We start from the raw sequence: 19,612 nt of genomic DNA, 5'->3' as shown, positions 1-19,612 counted from the left end.
ATTTATTATATTATATCAACCAAATTATCTATAATCATCCTATTCATCTCTCTTCAATTTTCATCAACTTCTTTTCCATTCAAAAAATCTTATATTTTTCCCTCTTTTTGTTTTTTTTTTCTTTTCCATTCTTTCCTTGTCCGAACAAAACTTTAAGCATCATTCAAGTATCCAAGATGACTTTAATACATAATTAATATATAATTCTCTTATTACTCATCTAATCATTTTATAATGTATAAGTATAAGATTTAGTAAATTATTACGTGAAAGTTATTGAGATTTTTTAGGCCATATTGGTCTATGAACTTAAAGAAGAACAAGTAATAAAATTTGTGAAAAGAGAAATATCATTTCTTTGGTTGAGACCATATTGATTTTATTCGTATATAATTACTACAGTCGCTGCTTCGACTTGTTTGATTGTTTAGAGATGTTTCACATAGTTAGTTATGTGATGTTGTGTCCTTAGTAGAACTCGGTAAGACCTTTTTTGTAAAATATTGTTCATTGTCTTTAATGATTGTACAGGAAATCTAATACCGATATATAATTTTTATCCAAACAAACTGTTACACCTATTGATTCATTATCTTAGACAAAAGTTTGGGTCGTCCACCACAATTATGAGAAATTCACATTGGCTAAAGAGTTAGAGAATATTCATTCCACATTGGTGAAAAGCTATAAAATAATATGGTGGAGCCCCCATGAAGTATTTCATGTTGTTGATCCTTTAGAAATGTTTTCCCAAAGTCAACATAATCTCTTCACAAATTCCACTTATAAGATCCAAGACTTTACAGTTTGTCCTCCTAAATGAAAATCATATATTTCTAGTTGCAACTCTTTAAGAACATATAAGCATAATGCATTTGAGTAAAAGTATGGAATAACTTTGTTCGAATAGTTCAATTCCTACGAGAACAAATCATGCTATTCTCTTCTTAAAGGTCTTCTCAGGATGAATATGTTCAATACCAATTTCTTCAAAATTCTATGAAATTGTAAAATTTAGGTAATAATAGATCCATACCCTTAAACTCTTGTCAAATGTCTTATTGCCAGCTAAGAATCACTTCAACATAAGAGTTTCATTGCACAAAGGGAAGTTCAACCATTAGTGTTTCATATCCTTCTTGTTTATTGGCATTGAAAGTTGAAATGAAAAAGATTATTCAATTAACACATTTTTTAGTTCTTTTAGTGCAATTTCAGCATTACTTCATTTTTTTTACAATCAATCTACATTCAATTCTCACCCAGTTCGACATACACACATAGATAGATCTCTACACTGGTAAAATATTGTCCGGTTTGGGTTAAGCCCTCACGAATTTGCTTTTGGTACCACTCCAAAAGACTCCTTACCAATGAAGGTATCTTATGTGTATATAAATACATGTTCATCTCTTGTTTTATCTTATGTGAGACTTTGTTTGACCAATTCAATTACCCCATCCTCGATCACCCAGTAAGGGATTTCAAAGTCTTAGAGGATGTGGCTAATGAAGTAGACTAAGGTTTGCTCTTGCTTTTCCTCAAAAACAAGTATTCCACTAACTACTACTTCCAAGACTTAGATGTGCAAAATTAATGGTGAACCTAGTTTTAATTTTGTAATTTAGATGGAAAGACAAGCAGCATTTTGATTTCCATAAATCTCTTCTCAAATCGAATATGAAGGTTCATGACTTTTTCTTTTTTACTAGATTTTTAGTGTGCCTTATCTTTAAAGCCAAAAATGGAAATAAATGAGATAACAAAGTTGTCTACCATCATTTGTTGTGCTTTTATCAACCTTTTTGAGTTGTAGATTTTAATGAGAGAATTTTTAAAAGTTACTTCTATACAATATGAATTACTATAAAGTCAAGGAACTTGTCTCATTCATTGTAAGAAATACATTAATCTGGATTTAGTTGCATGCTATACATTCTCAATGACTTGAAAATTTCTTTTAAAGCCAAAATGTTATTTGCATAAGTTGGATTTTATAATCATATCATCAATATATAGATTTTCATGTTCTTACCCTTGAAAACCTTATCCATTAACTTTTGATATAATGCACCAACATTATCGATGTAAAAAGAGAGGACTTCGTAATAATAATTAATTGGTTTCGTGAGAAATATAGTTTTATATGTCTCTTTAAGTGAACGAAAATCTTTTAATATTGTTGGAATATGCATGTTTACGAAGCTCAACACTTAATAACCCGCAAGGAGGCTATCAAGTTAAATCACCTTTTAATCTCTTTCTCTCCCCCCCTCCCTCTCCTCTCTCTCTTCTTGCTTTGTTAATTTTTCAAAATTAATTAACAATTTATTTTTACAACTGTTTTACAACTTAGGATGGCTTATGATTCGTTTATTTCAAATATGTTTTTCAAAATAAGTTCAAAAAGTCAATAAAATAGTTACATATAATTAATTTATTGTCAGAAAATTGTTATAAAAGTTATTAAGATATCATCATCCAAAAATTTATGCATAGTTTTGAACTATACTTTTTTTATTGTTTAAGATTGTTTGTATTAGTTATTGGGTTGAGCATATTTATATAAATATATTATGTGGTTGTGAAACATATTTTTATTTGCTAGACTAGCACATACATACATTGAGCAAGAATTGGAACATTGCACAACCCGATTTCATCATCATCAACAAGATCGCCTCATCATGGCATGGCTACAGGCTACAATGTCAAACACCCGGCTTACAAAAATGGTCGTTTTAAACACCTCTTATCAAATCTGGCAAAAACTCAACGTTTATTACGCTAGCCGATCATGCGCACGAATCAAGACGGTAAGGACTCAACTCAAAAGCATAAAGAAAGATGAGCCTATCTCCAATAACTACAACATTAAAACCTCTTACATTGGTCCTGAACAGATCAAATTAGGAAATGGTGCAGATCTGCAAATCACACAAATTAGGAACATGTTCTCTCTATTACAAAAAAACCTTTTAAGCGTATCAGTTCGCAAGAGATAATAATGTCTTTTTTGAATTCTTTCCTGATTATTGCTTTCTAAAATATCAGGAAACCTTGGAGATTCCACTTAAATGAATTCTTAAAGAAGGCATTTAGGTTTTCCTCAACCTTCAACGAGCATCAGCATTTTCTCCATGGTACATCACTCCACTGTTTCAACAAAGTTTGATCCTGTTACGTTGCTTATCTCTTAAATCTTGCACAAAAATATAATTTGTATAGTTTTTATTGTCTTTTATCTTTTCAAGACTTTTCGCGAATGAAAACACAGAGATCCTCAATCTAGAGCTTGTCTTTTGTAAGTGCCTGATGAAGTGTTTACAAAATCATTATTTCTTTCCTCCAACTTTTTAAATGAACATGTCTATCAAGATGATATCAACCTAGAAAATATATTCTCCCTTCTTTTCTAGCCATAGTATTATTATTAAGAAGATGAGTGAGTTTAACTATTCTACATGAACTTTAAAAATTAAGTTATGGTTGAGTGCGATGGGCTAGAAATTCATTATTCATGCTTCACTCAAATCTATATTTTATCTTATAAGACATGTGCATCAATTTGAAGTGGATGGTGTCCTCTATACCAATTACACAAAACATTTGTACATCTGTTAAGATCTCTTGACATTTTTTGTTCACGACATTTTATGAGCCATGTGGATGCATATCTTAGGGAGCTTCATGCTACCTTACATGAATGTGCTCCTTCTACCATCTGCATATGTGTGAAGAAGGAACTTAAGAACAACATGTTCTTTACAACCAACCTCCTCCATCACTACCACAAATGGATTCATATATCCTAAGTATGACACAATTTATTTCTGTTAGTATTTTGAGATTGTGAAAGGAATAGTTGATGAGATAGAGAAAATGTAGAGATAGTTGAATGTAGAGTAGTAGTTGGAAGAAGGTTGTAGTTGTGATCACGGTTGAAAAACCGTTATTTTTATACTTAATTTTTACCTTCAAGACAACCTTTATGACTTAGAAACTAGCTTGAAATCATGCTTTTGCTTAAGTTTTAGAAATAAGAGAGTTGGATGAGTTTTATGCTTGGTTTTCCTTGTTTTGGCAGGAATTAAGATGAATTAGATGAAAGAAGTTGAAGTAGTAAGGAGCTTGACTCAGGAAAGGAAGTAAAAGTGCACAAAAGAAGAGTCGCAATCACCGCTGAGCGCAACTTTTACCGTTGAGCGGCATTCTAAAGTCCCGCAGTCACCGCTGAGGGCCAAAAATGCAGCTGAGCGTCAATTTGAAGAACCACACTTACCGCTGAGCGCCATTTAATTGGGCTTGGGCTTATTTTCTGTAATTTTTAATAAACTATATAAGGTTTTAGTCGACCTTGGGTTGACATCTTTTTGGACAGAAAGAGGAGAAATTACACTCCTTTCACCCCTTGGAGGCAGATTTTGAATTCAGAAGATCCGATCTTCAACTTTTAGGGTTCTATCTTTCATTCTTTTCATTATTTTCATCTAGTTTCACCATGTTTATGGTGAACTAAACCTCCATTGTTGTTGAGGAAACGATGTAATCCTTTAAAACTCTCATATATTGAATTGATTCTTGATTATATATGCTTTATTCATTAAATGTTAGGGTTTTTCCTCTATACTCTATGCGTGCTTTGTTTAACTCATTCAATTGCATGATTATTGATTTTTTCGATTTGGACACATACGGGGAAGTCTAGAACTGGAGAAATTCTCCCGAAAGCAATATTACCTAGGCATTGGAATAGGAGGATCGGTTGCCTTTAAGCTTCTGTGCGAATGTAAGCATGAATAATTGATAGGGAGACAAGACATTGTAAACTAGTAATTAGGATTAGGCTTTCTTCACCGAGACATCGGGTTTAAGGTAAATTAGAAAGTGACATTAACATTAATGAAGAAAGATGAATTCATGAATACATGAGAGTGGATAGGATAAGTCAGAAACCCTAACAACATAATCATTCCATATTTTACGTCAATCACCTTCGCATCTTTCAATCCAATTGATCAACACATGCATTCATATTTATTTTTCAGTATTTGCATCTAAACCTAAAAGAATTTGTTTTCAAGTCTTATTTAATGAAGTAATAAACCGGTAAGTCCGGAAATCGTTTCCCAAGAGATTTGTTTTGAATTTACTAATTATGAAAATTTACCGATTAACAACAAAAGTGAATATCACAGTAATTTTTTGCAGTAATAAAATTAAAAATTAAATTTACTAATTGTACAAAAAGTTGTCGAGTTCAGATTCACTGGGGTTAAAGTTCAAGTTCCTAACTCCGTTTTCTTTCCATTAGCACAATTTCTCAGAATTTAGCATCGGTATTAAAGGGGTACATGCATCCAATTACTTAGATGACAATTTCTGAATCGTCAAACTAAAGTTACTAATTCCTTAGTAATTTCAGCAGTCAAATTCGCATTAATTCCAATACCACAGATGACAAAATTCATTCAATCTATGTCTAAAATTGAATTCCGTAAGCAGTTCTACCTAGGTCCACGGTTTTCATACAATTTCCACAGATTCAACCGTTCAAATCATTCATATTTCCATCATGAACAATAATAGCAAGTGTAGAACACAAAATATACCAAGAATCATGCATTAAACGGAGAAGATTACAAGAATTCGGAATTTTACTCTTAACCCCATTGAAATGGAGTTTTAGCTATCCATGAACATCAAAGAAGCAAGGAGAAGTGATTTTGATGGAGTAGATGGAGTAGAAGTGGCGTCCTTGCACCTTGGAGTGGCCTGAGCTCGAGTTGGGAGAGTCCTGGACTGTTTCCACACCCAAAAACTGCTGCTGTCTTCGTCCAGAGCGTGTTTAAATGGGTTCTGTAAAATGTCAACTCGCTGGAGCGAGTTGATCATGTCGATGGAGCGAGAAGCAGAGCTCGCTCAAGCGAGTAGCGCTGGTCGCTCGAGCGAGCAAGGCAGAGTGGCTCAAGCTTCTTGCTGGCTTGAGCGAGTTCAGCTGGACAGATTCTTGTTCTTCTTTTCTTGGCTTTATTTCCTGGACATAATTACTTAAAGAAAGCATTATTCACATCCAAAATTATTTATACACATAATACCTCTTTAAAAGAGACTTTCACACCTAAAATTTCCAAAAACTGATAAATAAGAATGCATTTATTTAAGTAATTTTTACACGTATCATTTACCAGGAGATTCTTGATTGGCATAAAATAAGAGTTTCTCCTGATTATCTTCTTCCGCAAAGTTTGCTTGATGTCTATTTTTATTATGACAATACTTCTCCATGTGACCAAACTTCTTGCAATACTTGCATTGAGGTTTTTCATGATGCCAACAATCTTTTTCCAAGTGACTTGTCTTTTTACAGATGCCACATGGAGGATATTTCCCTTGACAGGTAATAGAGAAGTTTCTAGAATTTTCTTTATTTTTAGAAATTTCTCTTCTACTTTTATTTCTTTCATATTCTTTATTTTGAAACCGTAATTTTAGTTTTGATTGAAAGGCATTTTCAACCGAGTCTTCTTCATGCCTTTTCAATCTTTGTTCATAAGTTTCAAAAGAACTCATTAGTTGTGTGACTGACAATGTAGCCAAATCTTTTGTTTGTTCAATTGCAGTTGCGATTGCATCATATTTTTGGAAAATAGAAATTAAAATTTTCTCATATATGGAATTTTTATTGTTCATAAATAATGAAAGATTAGATACAACATTAATATTTATAAGACACTTTATTTTTGAAAGAAAAATGTTTGAATAGTATGAAAGTCATCTTCCGCGTAAGTTAATTAAACCATTTTTATATTAAGAGACATGACCGTGAGTGATGGGGTAAGCAAGTCAAGGAAGAAAGACAAAGTTGGAGAAACTAGGACCCATGGTTCTTATAATATGTATGACAGTGGCAAAAGAAACTGCGTTACAATTCCATGTCTCTTTTTGTGAAACTAACTAAGCCATAAACATGCCTTTTTATTTGTATGTTTAGATACTATTGTATCTCTATTTTCATCCATTTTATTTAACATGAGATTTACTTTTTTATATCTTCAATGTAATTTTTATTCTGATAAATTTTGTTTAATTTAATCTTTTTTGTTCTGTTAGTCAGTGTGTATGACAGTGGCAAGAGAAACTGCAATTAACTAAGCCACAAACACCAATGTGGCAATATTTTTGCTAACAAGTAGTGTACCACATGAATAGTTTTTTTCGGTGGGAATATATTTATTGGACTTTATAAAAATAATAATTATATATTATTATAATATAAAATGAAAGAAAAAAAATGGATTATATTGAATTATAATAAATTATAACTTTAGAATCTTCATAAATATTTATCACACGATTATCGAAACTAGATGGCCTTAAAATATGCAAATTTATCATGATAATGACCGTAAATATTAATACAATATTTATTGTATGGTCTATATATTTATCATTACACGATGTATGGTGTATAATGGATAATTAATAATATAATTTTTCAACTTTTTTTTCTTTACTTTTGCATAAGAAAATGATTACGGGTAAGATAGCTTACTTTAGTATTTGTTTGTGTACATGCAATTTAAAAGATAACTACGGTTGAATATTTTGTATTTATTTGGTGTATAAACTTGTGGTCACACTCACTACTTACATTTTACTAAATTATAAAATTAATAAATTAGTAAAACATGGTACAAATCGACGAAGAAAAAGTTAATTTTGTATAGTTAATTTGATGTTCAAAACTGATGTTCAGAATCCCAAATTTGAGATTTCATATAATTTTGTTATTGTTAGATAACTTTACTACTAGACGCTTATCATCAGATAACTCATTATCAGACTTTCTATCATACACTTACTATCAGACAACTCTTTATCAGATGATCTACAAGACGCTTACCACCAGACAACTTCTTATCAGACTATCTATCAGACGCTTACCATAAGACAACTCCTAACCAAACGATCTATCAAGCGCTTACCACCAGACCACTCCTTACCACATAGTCTACTAGACGCTTACCACCAGACAACTCCTTACCAGACAATCTACCAAACGCTTACTACCACACAACTCCTTACTAGACTTTAGAAAAATAAGAGACCAACTAAGTCCTAAATGGCCCAGAGACAGAAGTGCAGGATTTCCCCCAAAACTATGATTTTAGAATTTGACCTGTCAAAACCCCTATTTTATGCCAAAAATTCACCTTTCTTCTAATTTATTCCAAATCAAAGTTATGTCACAAGTCACCAACTTAGAGTTACCAAATCTACATTCAACAAACCATTCAAAATACAATACAATTTCTACAAGTCATTCAAGTTCAGGCTAAAAAAAACAAGCAATATAGTTTATCAAACATTAACAATATTAGAAACTGGTAATTAGTTTCTCTTACCTAATAGATATCCTAACCACTTTAGAAAGCTTAAAACAGCCCCAAACGCACAGGAAGTATTATATGCTCCTACGAACTACAGAAACACTATCAGGGTATACCGTTAGAACCATTAATCAGTAGGGAGTCTTATAGAAGACTCAAACTTCACATGCAACACAAAATAGGCTGACATGCAAGGAAAACGAAACATACCTAAAAAAAGGAGCACGAAACCAACTTACTCTATTTGAGAAACCGATCGGTTGAAGATCTCACCGTGATAATCACTCAGGCGGCTCTGGTCTTCAAACATAAGAACAGGAAGAGAGGACCCTTAGAGATAAGTTAAAGAACTCTAAAAAAGTTATTTTTAAAAAAGATAGTATGTTTTTCAAATGATGAAACTCGTTTATGACAAAATTATTTATATTAAAACCATTTAATATTAAAATAATTGATTCTCACTATTTTTAAACTACTACGACTTTTAAAAATATAATTCTCTAAGTTTTTTCAGTTTGATTGTTTAAGGATGTTTCACATAGTTGGTTATGTGATGTCTATTGTCCCTTTAGTAGAACTCGATAAGACCTTTTCCGTAAAATATTATTCATTTGTCTTTAATTGATTATAATAGAAATCTAATACTAATATATAATTTTTATCGAAACAAACTGTTACACTTATTGATTCATTATCTTAGCCAAAGGTTTGGCCACAATCCATTGTGTGAAATCATCAAGTTATGAGAAATCTACTTTGGTGGAAGAGTTAGAGAATATTCATTCCCTCATTGGTGAAAAGCTATAAAATGATATGGTGGAGCCCCCGCAAAGTATTTTGTGGTTTTGGTCGTTTAAAAATGTCTTCCAAAAGTCAACATAATCTCCTCACAACTTAGGCTAGTAGCATTCTACTTACAAGACCCAAGACTTTACGGTTTGTCCTCCTAAATGAAAACCACATATTTCTATTTGCAACCTTTTAAGAACATATTTGGCTAGGGAAAGCATAATGCATTTTAGTAAAGGTACCAAATAACTTCGTTTGAATAGTTCAACTCCTATGAGAATAAATCATGGTATTATCTTCTTAGAGGTCTCCTCATGGTGAATATGTACAATACCAATTTCTTCAAAATTTGAAACCATGATAGTTATGAAATTGTAAAATTTAAGTAATAATAAATCCATACCCTTAAACTCCTTTGATAAATGTCTTATTGTCAGCTAAGAATCACTTCAACGTAAGAGTTTCATTGCATTAATGACTTTTACAATGGTAAGTTCAACAATTAGTGTTTCATACCCTTCTTGTTCACTAGCATTGAAAGTTCAAAATCAAGAGTTTGTTGAATTAACACATTTTTCGATTCTTCTAGTACAATCTTTGTATTACTTCATTTTTTTTGTTTGACAATCAATCCATATGCAATGCCCACCATTGCTCTTCAGTTGGTATATTTGGTTGTAACTCATTAATAATGTTGGCTAAGAGTTATCCCATTGTACTTTTATCAAGCTTTTTGAGTTTTCCGTGTTGATGAGAGACCACTTTTAAAAGTTACTTCTATACACTATGAATTACCATAAAGTCAAGAAACTTGTGGCATTCATCATAAGAAACGCATTAATCTGGATTTAGTAGCATATTGTACATTCTCAATGACTTTGAAAACTTCTTTTAAGGTCAACATGTTATTTGCATCAGTTGGATTTTACAATTATGTCATCAATATATAAATTTTAATGTTCTTACCAATTTAGTCCTTGAAAACCTTACTTATCAACTTTTGATATAATGCACCAACATTATCAATGTTAGAAGAGAGGAATTAACTAATAATAATTAATTAGTTTTATATCTCTCTTTAGGTGCATGAATAATAATTAGTTTTATATCAACTTTTGATATAACTAATAATAATTAATTAGTTTTGAGAGAAATATAGTTTTATATCTCTCTTTAGGTGCATGAATTTTTTTTTATATTTTTGAAATATGCATTTAAGAAGCTCAATATTTAATGACTCGCAAGGAGGCTATCAAGTTAAATCACATTTTAATGAGATAAATTTATCTCTCTCTTGCTTTGTTAAATTTTCAAAATTAATTTACATTGGGAGAAAATACTTATGTATAGTTTTGAAATATACTTTGAATGTATTAAGATTCTTTGTATGGATTATTGTGTTAAGCATATTTATGCAAAGTCTAGGGTGTTTCCACATAATTTCATTGTTCTACCGTTGGAAAGTTCATATTTTAGATATTATGTCGTTGTGAAACATTTTTTATTTGTTAGCCCAGTAAATGTATACATTGAGCAAGAATTTTGGAACTTTGCACTTATTACAATAAGCAATTGTTATGCTTTTTTGGGTTTTCAAATAATAAATACTCCTCTCAGAGGGAGGGGGAAGGATCCATTCTTACCACAACAAAACAATCTTCTTCTTCTCAAACTTCTCTGGCATTATTTCGGATTCAGGTTTGAATCCCTAATTCTTGAAGTTCTTCGAATATTCTATATTCCTAGACTTCCTTTATCAGAGCATCAACATTTTCTCCATGGTACATCACTCCACTGTTTCAAGAAAGTTTGATCCTATTACGTTGCTTATCTCTTAAATCTTACACAAAAATATAATTTTATATTCTTATTTTTATAGTTTTTATTGTCTTTTATCTTTTCAAGACTTTTCGTGAATGAAAACACAGATATCCTCAATCTAGAGCTTGTCTTTTGTAAGTCTCTGGTGAAGTGTTTACAAAATCATTATTTCTTTCCTCCAACTTTTTAAATGAATATGTCTTTCAAAATGACACCAACCTACAAAATATATTCTCCCTTCTTTTCTAGCCATAGTATTATTATTAAGAAGATGAGTAAGTTTAATTATTCTACATGAACTTCAAAAATTAAGTTATGGTTGAGTGGGTAACTCTCTAAATTTACCTCTTTTTCTAGTCTTAGAAGTTTATTTTAGTGCATTTTAGTTTTTTATTTTCTAGAATTAGGATAGTTTATAGATTTTTCTTTAATTTTAGAGTTTTGTAAAATAGTGTTAATTTTGTGTTTTTAAATGATAAATAATAGTTTTAAATAAATAGTATTTTTTTTCTTTAAATAACAAAATAAAAATGTTTTGCTTATATGATTTTTTTTCTAATTTCTTTTCTTTTTGCATGTTAGGTCTGGTCAAAAGGCTAAAAATCTGGTCAAAATAAGAATTTGGCTAATGATGGTGGGATGAGGATTAAAATGAGAGTGTTTCATCCTACACCTCCAACATCTCGTCCTGCACCTCCAAAAATTCCATTTTTAACCTTCTAACATCTCATTCTTATTCTTATCTTTTATCTCCAACTTTTTCAAAAATTTAATTTTTAACTTTAATAAATATTTTTTCTTTTTTTTTTCTTTTTCTTATTAAAAATACTTTGTACCATCTTAATAATAATTAAATTTAAAATTCAAATATTATTTAATATAATTTTAAATTTTATTAATTATTAAAACATAATTTATATTATAATAATAGTTATATTAAAAATATAAAAATAGAATAATTAAAATAAAAATAATAAAAATAAAAATAAATTATATTAAATAATATATTTAAATATATTAAATTATATTAAAATATTAAATGAAATTAAATAATTATTAAAATTTAAATAAAAACAAAATTTTAAAAACAATAAACATCAAATTAAATTATATTAAATAAAATATTTAAATACATTAAAATTATATTAAATTATTAAATTAAACTAAATAATTATTAAAATTTAAATAAAAAATAAAATTTTAAAACAATTATTCATCGGATATGGATATCCCTAACATAACTTATCGGATGTCTATATCCGATTAAAAAAATTTTCAAAATTTGGTTTTTGTTTAAACTTTAATAATTATTAATTTTAATTTAATATTTTAATTTAATTTAATACATTTAAATGTATTTATTGGGATTTTAAATATTATTTTTATTTTCATTATTATTATTCTTATTTTAATTATTATTATTTCAAAAGTGTTAACATATTTTACGGATTTTAAACAAGTTTTTAAAATTTGGTTTTTATTTAAAATTTAATAATTATTTAATTTATTTTAATATAATTTAATTTATTTGAATATATTAAATCAAATTTATTATTATATTATTATTTTTATTATTTTATTTTTATGTTTTTAATATAATTATTATTATGATATAAATCATATTTTAATAATTATTAAAATATAAAATTATATTAATAATATTTAAATTTTAAATTAAATTATTATTAAAGAGATGAAAAGTGTTTTTAATAAGAAAGAAAAAAATAAAAAATATTTATTAAAGTTAAAAATGAAAGTTTTGAAAAATTAAAAAGTAAACAATATAATTTTTGGAGGTGATGTTAGAGGTGTAGCTTTAAAATAAAGCCTTTTACGTGAAAACACTTTTGATTGGGTGGTGATGGCTTTGGCTGAAGCTGTGCGTTTTGACCTTACACTTTAATGAAACGGTCCGTTTTTTTCGGCAAAGGCAGAAGAGCCCGTTCATTTGGGATTGGGTGTTTGATCGTACACCTTTAAATCTCAACCTTCAAAATTTCCATTTTTAAATTTCTAACATTTTAATTTACACCTTTAATTTTTTCAAAAATTTTATTTTTATTTTTAATAAATACCTTTTCATTTTCTTCTCTTTCTTATTAAAAACACTATGCACCACCTTAATAATAATTTAATTTAATTTAAAATTCAAATATTATTTAATATAATTTTATATTTGAATAATTATTAAAATATGATTTATATTATAATAATAGTTATATTAAAAATATAAAAATAAAATAATTAAAATAAAAATAAAATTAAAAACTTAAAAAAAAAATAATAAATTTGATTTTATATATTCAAATATATTAAAATATTAAAATAAATTAAATAATTATTAAATTTTAAATAAAAACCAATTTTTAAAAAATTTATTTATGGGATATCATGATTATAATGTTAACATTTTGATTTTTATTTAAAATTTAATAAATATTTAATTTAATTTAAAATTATAATATCATTTGTTATATTTTTATATTTTTTATTAAAATATAATTTATATTTTTATAATAGTTCTATTAAAAAATTAAAATAATAATAACTAAAATAAAAGTAATAATAATAAAAATAAAAATAATATTTAAAATCATATATAATGTATTTAAATATAATAAATTATATTAAAATATTAAATTAAATTCAATAATTATTAAAATCTAAAAAAACAAAATTTTGAAAAGATTTCTTATTCGGATATAGAAATCCGATAACTTACCTTACGGATATGGATATTCGATAAGTAATTGTTTTTAAAATTTTATTTTCTATTTAAATTTTAATAATTATTTAATTTAATTTAAAGTTTAATGTAATTTAATATATTTAAATATATTAAATATTTTATTTAATATAATTTTATTTTTATTGTTATTATTTTTATTGTTATTATTTTTATTTTAATTATTTTATTTTTATATTTTTAATATAATTATTATTATAATATAAATCATATTTTAATAATTATTAAAATATAAAATTATATTAAATAATATTTGAATTTTAAATTAAATTATTATTAAGGTGGTGTAGAGTGTTTTTAATAAAAAGAAAACAAAATGAAAATATATTTATTAAAGTTAATTTGAAATTTTTGAAAAAGTTGGAGGTGTAGGATGAAGATGAAATATTACAATGTTAAAACTGAAATTTTTGGAGGTGTAGGATGAACTCTTGAAGGTGTAGGATGAAACACCCTTTTGGATTTTCTCCAATTCCCTAACCCAGTAACTAGGGTTCATGAGAAGAGAAGCAGAGTAGAACCAGGCGCAGGCTCCATGGTTGATTTGAGGGGTGTTGCTCCCTCCACCACCCCAAGTGCTCTTGCACCTCCCCACTATTTTCTTTTATTCCAAAAATACTCTACACATCTCCACTATTTTCTTTTATTTCAAAAATACCCTACACTTTCCCATTATATTCAACAATCTTTCTCTTTCTCTCTCCACATTAATGGAGTATTCACATGGCTCAGATTTAAACTTGTGATATATTGCAAAATTTTATTTACACTTTCCCTTAAATAAATTTGATTCAATCTTATTTTCAATGTTCAATATATTTTTTTCTTCAAATTACTTAATAAATGGTAAAATTTTGTTCTAAATTTCTAGAAAAATATTTATATATATGTGTGCTTTTTTTTACATTTAATATCTATAATTTTTAACATTATATTATGTTTCAACTTACCGACATGTTTGACTCAAATAACTTAAATAAAGTATTTAATTTATTAGATAAATAATATAAAAATATTATTAAATACTTAAAATATAAAACAAAAGTTATTTGTTGAAGATTTTGAATTTATTTAGTTCTTTCGTCATTATAAAGTTAGTATATAATAATAATAATATATTATTTACTATTAATATTATTATGTTTATTATTTTGTATTTGTATCTAACTTTTAAGTTTATAAAATGGAAGTGGTAAAAGCATTAATAATAATAATATATTATTTATTATTAATATTATTATGTTTATTATTTTGTATTTGCATCTAACTTTTAAGTTTATAAAATGGAAGTGGTAAAAGCACTAATATTGAAGTTTTCTCTGAATTTTATATTTTGCAATATCTCACAGGTTTAAATCTAAGCCATATGAATGCTTCATTATTGCAGAGAGAAAAAGAGAAAGATTGTTGAGGATAGTAAGGAGGTATAGGGTATTTTTGGAATAAAAGAAAATAGTGGAGAAGTGTAAAATACTTTTGGAATAAAAGAAAATACTGGAGAGATGCAGAAGCACTTGGAGTGGTGGAGGGAGCAACACCTTGATTTGAGAGCTAACAGAGGTTCTCAACCCAAAAAGGAGCTAGTCTAGAAGCTTGATCGGTTCGATGAGCTTTGCTGAGCTGGATTGTCGGTTGGAGAACGAAGCAGGGTTACTTGGAAAAGCGTGGACAAGCTTCGAAGGCAGTTAACGATTCTTCCCCCTTTCCCCTTTTCTTTTTCTGTTTTTGAACTTTCTTTGTAATATATACATTGGGTGACTGAAAGTGTTCCTAGCTTAGGATTTTCAATTCTTGTCTTTAGCTTTAGCTTTATCAGTTTTTCGTAGAGTAGATACGTTCTTTGCTTTACACTTGAGTTCTTGGAGCCTTCCATTGGGTGATAGGAAGTGCGATTTTGAGAAACTCTGGTATCTTGTAATTTTCAATTTTAGTTTTCAAATGCAAAGTTTATGTTTCTGTTTGTTCCAGTTTACATTTCTTTGATTGCCTTTCAAATCAATTTACATTTCTTGCATTTGAATTTACTTTTTCAGCACTTTTATTGATTATGCTTATGTTTTAGGTTCTTGCATTGATTCCATTCTTTTGATACTTGTTTCTGAATTTGATGATGTTTTCATATTAGAGTTGATATTTTGATTATGTTTCTTATTGCTTTTAGAGTAGTTTTATGATGTTTTTGATAATTGCTAAGACATGATTCTAGATTGTACAAATATTGGGTTGATGAATTGAGTGAGAGTCACCATTTCAAGTTCTGAAATATGGACTCAAAGACCCCAAAGTGGGCTTTATTTTACAGGATGTCTTCCTGATAGTGACTGAGACTCTTTTCACCAAATCAATATTTGTTAAATCTGAAAATTGTTCTTATCAAAATTCTTTGTATGATTCTTTTTTCAATTGGGTTGATAGATGATAGATTTACGAAATTTGCTTCAATTCTATTTCAGTTTTATATTTTCTCTTTAGTAGAATTAGGATTAATTACTTACATATTTCTTTCCTGAATCTGCATTTTAGGATTAAGCATTCGATTTCTTTATATTTTTTCTCATGCATTATCTTCTAGTTCCTTACTTTAGATTCATTTTAATTTTCCCCACCTAGTTTTAGATAGTTTTAGTAAATAGTAATTAGGTATAATTCTACATTTCTAAACTTAATAAGTACCAAGTCCTTGGATTGATATCCTAGGTTGCCCCTATACTACATTAGTGGAGAATTTAGGTTTGTTGACTTTTTTGCAACCAAAAGCCTTTCAACAAATGGCGTCGTTGCCGGGGACTCGGCAAATTAAGTTTTAGGGTGTTTAGTTAGTCTTGTTTAGGTCTATTTCTTTTTGTATTTTTTTTTTGTGTGTTTAGGTTTCTGCTTCTGAAGTTGTAGCGTGTGAGTAATGGTTCTTAGTTTTGTGTGTTTGGTGTTTGATTTTAATTCTGAAAGCTGTTATTATTAGGTTCTTTTTTCATGTTTTTCTGTGTGCTTGGTATAATCTCCTCTTGAAGTATAGTCTAGAACAGGGCCTGGAACAATCAAGAGAATGGTCACCAGCTGGTGTGCACCTACCTAACTCAGGAGCAGCATTCACCAAGTTTTGAGCTGAAGGCTAGCTTTATAAGACTGTTGTCCAAGTTCCATGGATGGGAGCATGAGGATCCACACCAACATGTCAAAGAGTTTATTCTCATTTGTTCCTCCATGAAGCCTTCAAGAATTCCTGAAGAGGAGTGTTGAAGAGAGCATTTCCAATGTCCCTGCAAGGTGCAGCAAGAGACTGGTTCATCTACCAGCACCAACCTTTTGGGAATTGGCAAGAGATGCAGCAGAGGTTTCTGAACAAATTTTTCCCAGCAATCAAAGTGGCCAGTATCAGAAGGGCGATTACTGTCATTGCGCAATTTCAAGAAGAAGGCCTGGATGAGTACTGGAAGAGATTCAACATGCTCTACTTAAGCTGTCCAAACCACCAAATTTCAGAGGCATTGCTCTTAGTCTATTTTTATGAAGGCCTATTGTTTGAGGAGAGGATGTTTGTGGATGTTGCTGCTGGAGGATCTTTGCTGGACAGAACTCCAACAGAGGCAAGGAAGCTGATTTGCAAACTGGCCGGTGAGAATCCTATTGAGGTAGCAATTGCAGAACCTGAGCAGGTTTACTCTAAACTTGAAATTCCTATACATGTTTCTGAGGTTCAAGTAAATTTTGATGCTTTTGAATTGTTGAAACTTGAAACCATAAAACCTGTTCTGGATTCTGTTATTGATATGCCTGTGCACACACATGTTTTTGATTCTTTATAATCTATTGAGCACTTTGACATCTCTACTACTGTTCATAAATTGTGTACTGATCTTGACTACTGTTCATAAATTACCTGTACATTTAAATGCCTTTGATCTGCTGCACATTGATTGTATAGAGTCTATGATTGAAACTGATACAGTTTTGAATGATCATGCTAAAATTATTGATTCAGTTTCAGCTATTGAACATGTTGATATAAATGTTGTTGTTTTTAACTCAAATATAGATGATTGCCTTGGTGAAATTTTGAATGAAAGTAGCCTTGAGTTGACCTTTGATTCTATTGATGATGCATATGTCAGTATTGAGCTTGATATAGAAACTGTGCAATCTGAGAACTCTATAGAGTTAGGATTAGACTTTGATCTAACATAGTTTTTTGAGAATTTCAAATGTGATTGTGAATCTGGTTCTTGCTCCATTTGTATTGAGATAAATTCTGTTATACAGCCAGAACTTAGAGTCCTAACAGATGCACCTAACTTTGAACTTGATTGTTGTGCAGAATTAAAGGAAATAAAGAATGTTGAATACACTAAGGCAGTTATTTGGGAGGAGGAAAGTGCAGAAAGGCTTGGAAAGATCTCTAGCCTAGTGCCACACACACAACAGCTGCCAGTGGAAGGAGAGATGTTGCTGCAACAGAGAGTTGGGAAGGAGGAAGGCAAGGAAGCCATGGAGACACTGCTGGAAAGAGTGGGTGAGCATAGGAGATTAAAACCAATAAGCCATTTCTTTACCCTTCTCTTCTATTGTAGTGATAGGTTTTTATTAATAGCTTGCATAGTAATAGGTAGCATAGTAAATAGTAGGATAAAAAATATGTTGTTTTTCATTTCAACATAAGAGTTTCATTGCATTAATGGCTTTTACAATGGGAAGTTCAACAATTAGTGTTTCATACCCTTATTGTTTATTGTCGTTGAAAGTTCAAAATCAAGAGTTTGTTGAATTAACACATTTTTCGATTCTTCTAGTACTTTGCATTACGTCATTTTTTTTTACAATCAATCCATATGCAATGCCCACCATTGCTCTTCAGTTAGTATATTTGGTTGTAACTCATTAATAATGTTGGCTAAGAGTTATCCCTTAGCTCATATTTGATTCTGAACTATAACAATTTATTTGACCAAATAATTATTCATTCAACGAGTTCTACTTTTTAAAGAATTTTGAATATAAAGTAGTTTTTCCTTCCAATTATATAGTGAATATGATTAGGACTTAGTCTTCGAGTCAAGGTAACCAATTCAATGCCCCCCTTCTCGATCACTCAGTAAGGCATTTCAAAGTCTTGGAGAATGTGGCTAATGAAGTACACTGAGGTTTGCCCTTGCTTTTCCTCAAAGACAAGTATTTCACTAACTACTTCTTCCATGACCTAGAGGTGCAAAATTAATGATGAACCTAGTTTTGATTTTGTAATTTGGATGGAAAGACAAGCAACATTTTGATTTTCATAAATCTCTTCTCAAGTTGAATCCTGTAGGGAGGTCCATGACTTTTTTCCTTTTTACTAGATTTATAATGGGCCTTATCTACCATTTCTTGTACTTTTATCAAGTTTTTTGAGTTTTCCGTGTTGATGAGAGACCATTTTTAAAAGTTAATTCTATACATTATGAATTACCATAAAGTCAAGAAACTTGTGTCATTCATCATAAGAAACACATTAATCTAGATTTAGCATATTGTACATTCTCAATGACTTGAAAACTTCTTTTAAGGTCAACATGTTATTTGCATCAGTTGAATTTTACAATTATGTCATCAATATATAAATTTTAATGTTCTTACCAATTTAGTCCTTGAAAACCTTACTTATCAACTTTTGATATAATGCACCAACATTATCAATGTTAGAACATAGGACTTCGTAATAATAATTAATTAGTTTTGAGAGAAATATAGTTCTATGTCTCTCTTTAGGTGCATGAATTTTTCTTTATATTTTTGAAATATGCATTTAAGAAGCTCAACATTTAATGACTTGCAAGGAGGCTATCAAGTTAAATCACATTTTAATGAGATAAATTTATCTCTCTCTCTTGCT

The 19,612-nt window shown here is 29.2% G+C and overlaps 1 protein-coding gene across 3 annotated transcripts; it reads left to right on the top strand.

Moving 5' to 3' along the window:
• The first annotated feature begins 15,251 nt into the window (after positions 1 to 15,251).
• Positions 15,252 to 18,457, top strand: LOC108327050 (uncharacterized). Of its 3 annotated transcripts, none has more exons than XM_017560735.2 (2): positions 15,252 to 17,378; positions 18,062 to 18,457. In XM_017560735.2, the coding sequence occupies exons 1-2, from the start codon at positions 17,001 to 17,003 to the stop codon at positions 18,065 to 18,067; spliced, it is 384 nt and encodes a 127-aa protein (XP_017416224.1). In that variant the 5' UTR covers positions 15,252 to 17,000; the 3' UTR covers positions 18,068 to 18,457. The 3 variants fall into 3 exon arrangements, with proteins under 3 accessions (XP_017416224.1, XP_017416222.1, XP_017416223.1); XM_017560733.2 differs by having other exon boundaries at positions 15,253 to 17,361; XM_017560734.2 differs by having other exon boundaries at positions 15,253 to 17,402.
• The last annotated feature ends 1,155 nt before the right edge of the window (positions 18,458 to 19,612 follow it).

The sequence above is a fragment of the Vigna angularis genome, chromosome 2 (assembly GCF_016808095.1).
Source record: "Vigna angularis cultivar LongXiaoDou No.4 chromosome 2, ASM1680809v1, whole genome shotgun sequence".
Lineage (NCBI taxonomy): Eukaryota > Viridiplantae > Streptophyta > Magnoliopsida > Fabales > Fabaceae > Vigna > Vigna angularis.
The sequence above is the reverse complement of the archived record's forward strand: the minus strand, read 5'-3'. Positions and strand labels throughout refer to the sequence as shown.

What these genes read in the sequence shown, in the direction of transcription:
- LOC108327050 (XM_017560733.2), top strand. Translation starts at nt 17,001, where the DNA reads ATGTCCCTGCAAGGTGCAGCAAGAGACTGGTTCATCTACCAGCACCAA. An exon ending in GCTGATTTGCAAACTGGCCG is followed by an intron (nt 17,362 to 18,061) that starts GTGAGAATCCTA and finishes ATTGTTGTGCAG; the next exon opens with AATTAAAGGAAATAAAGAAT.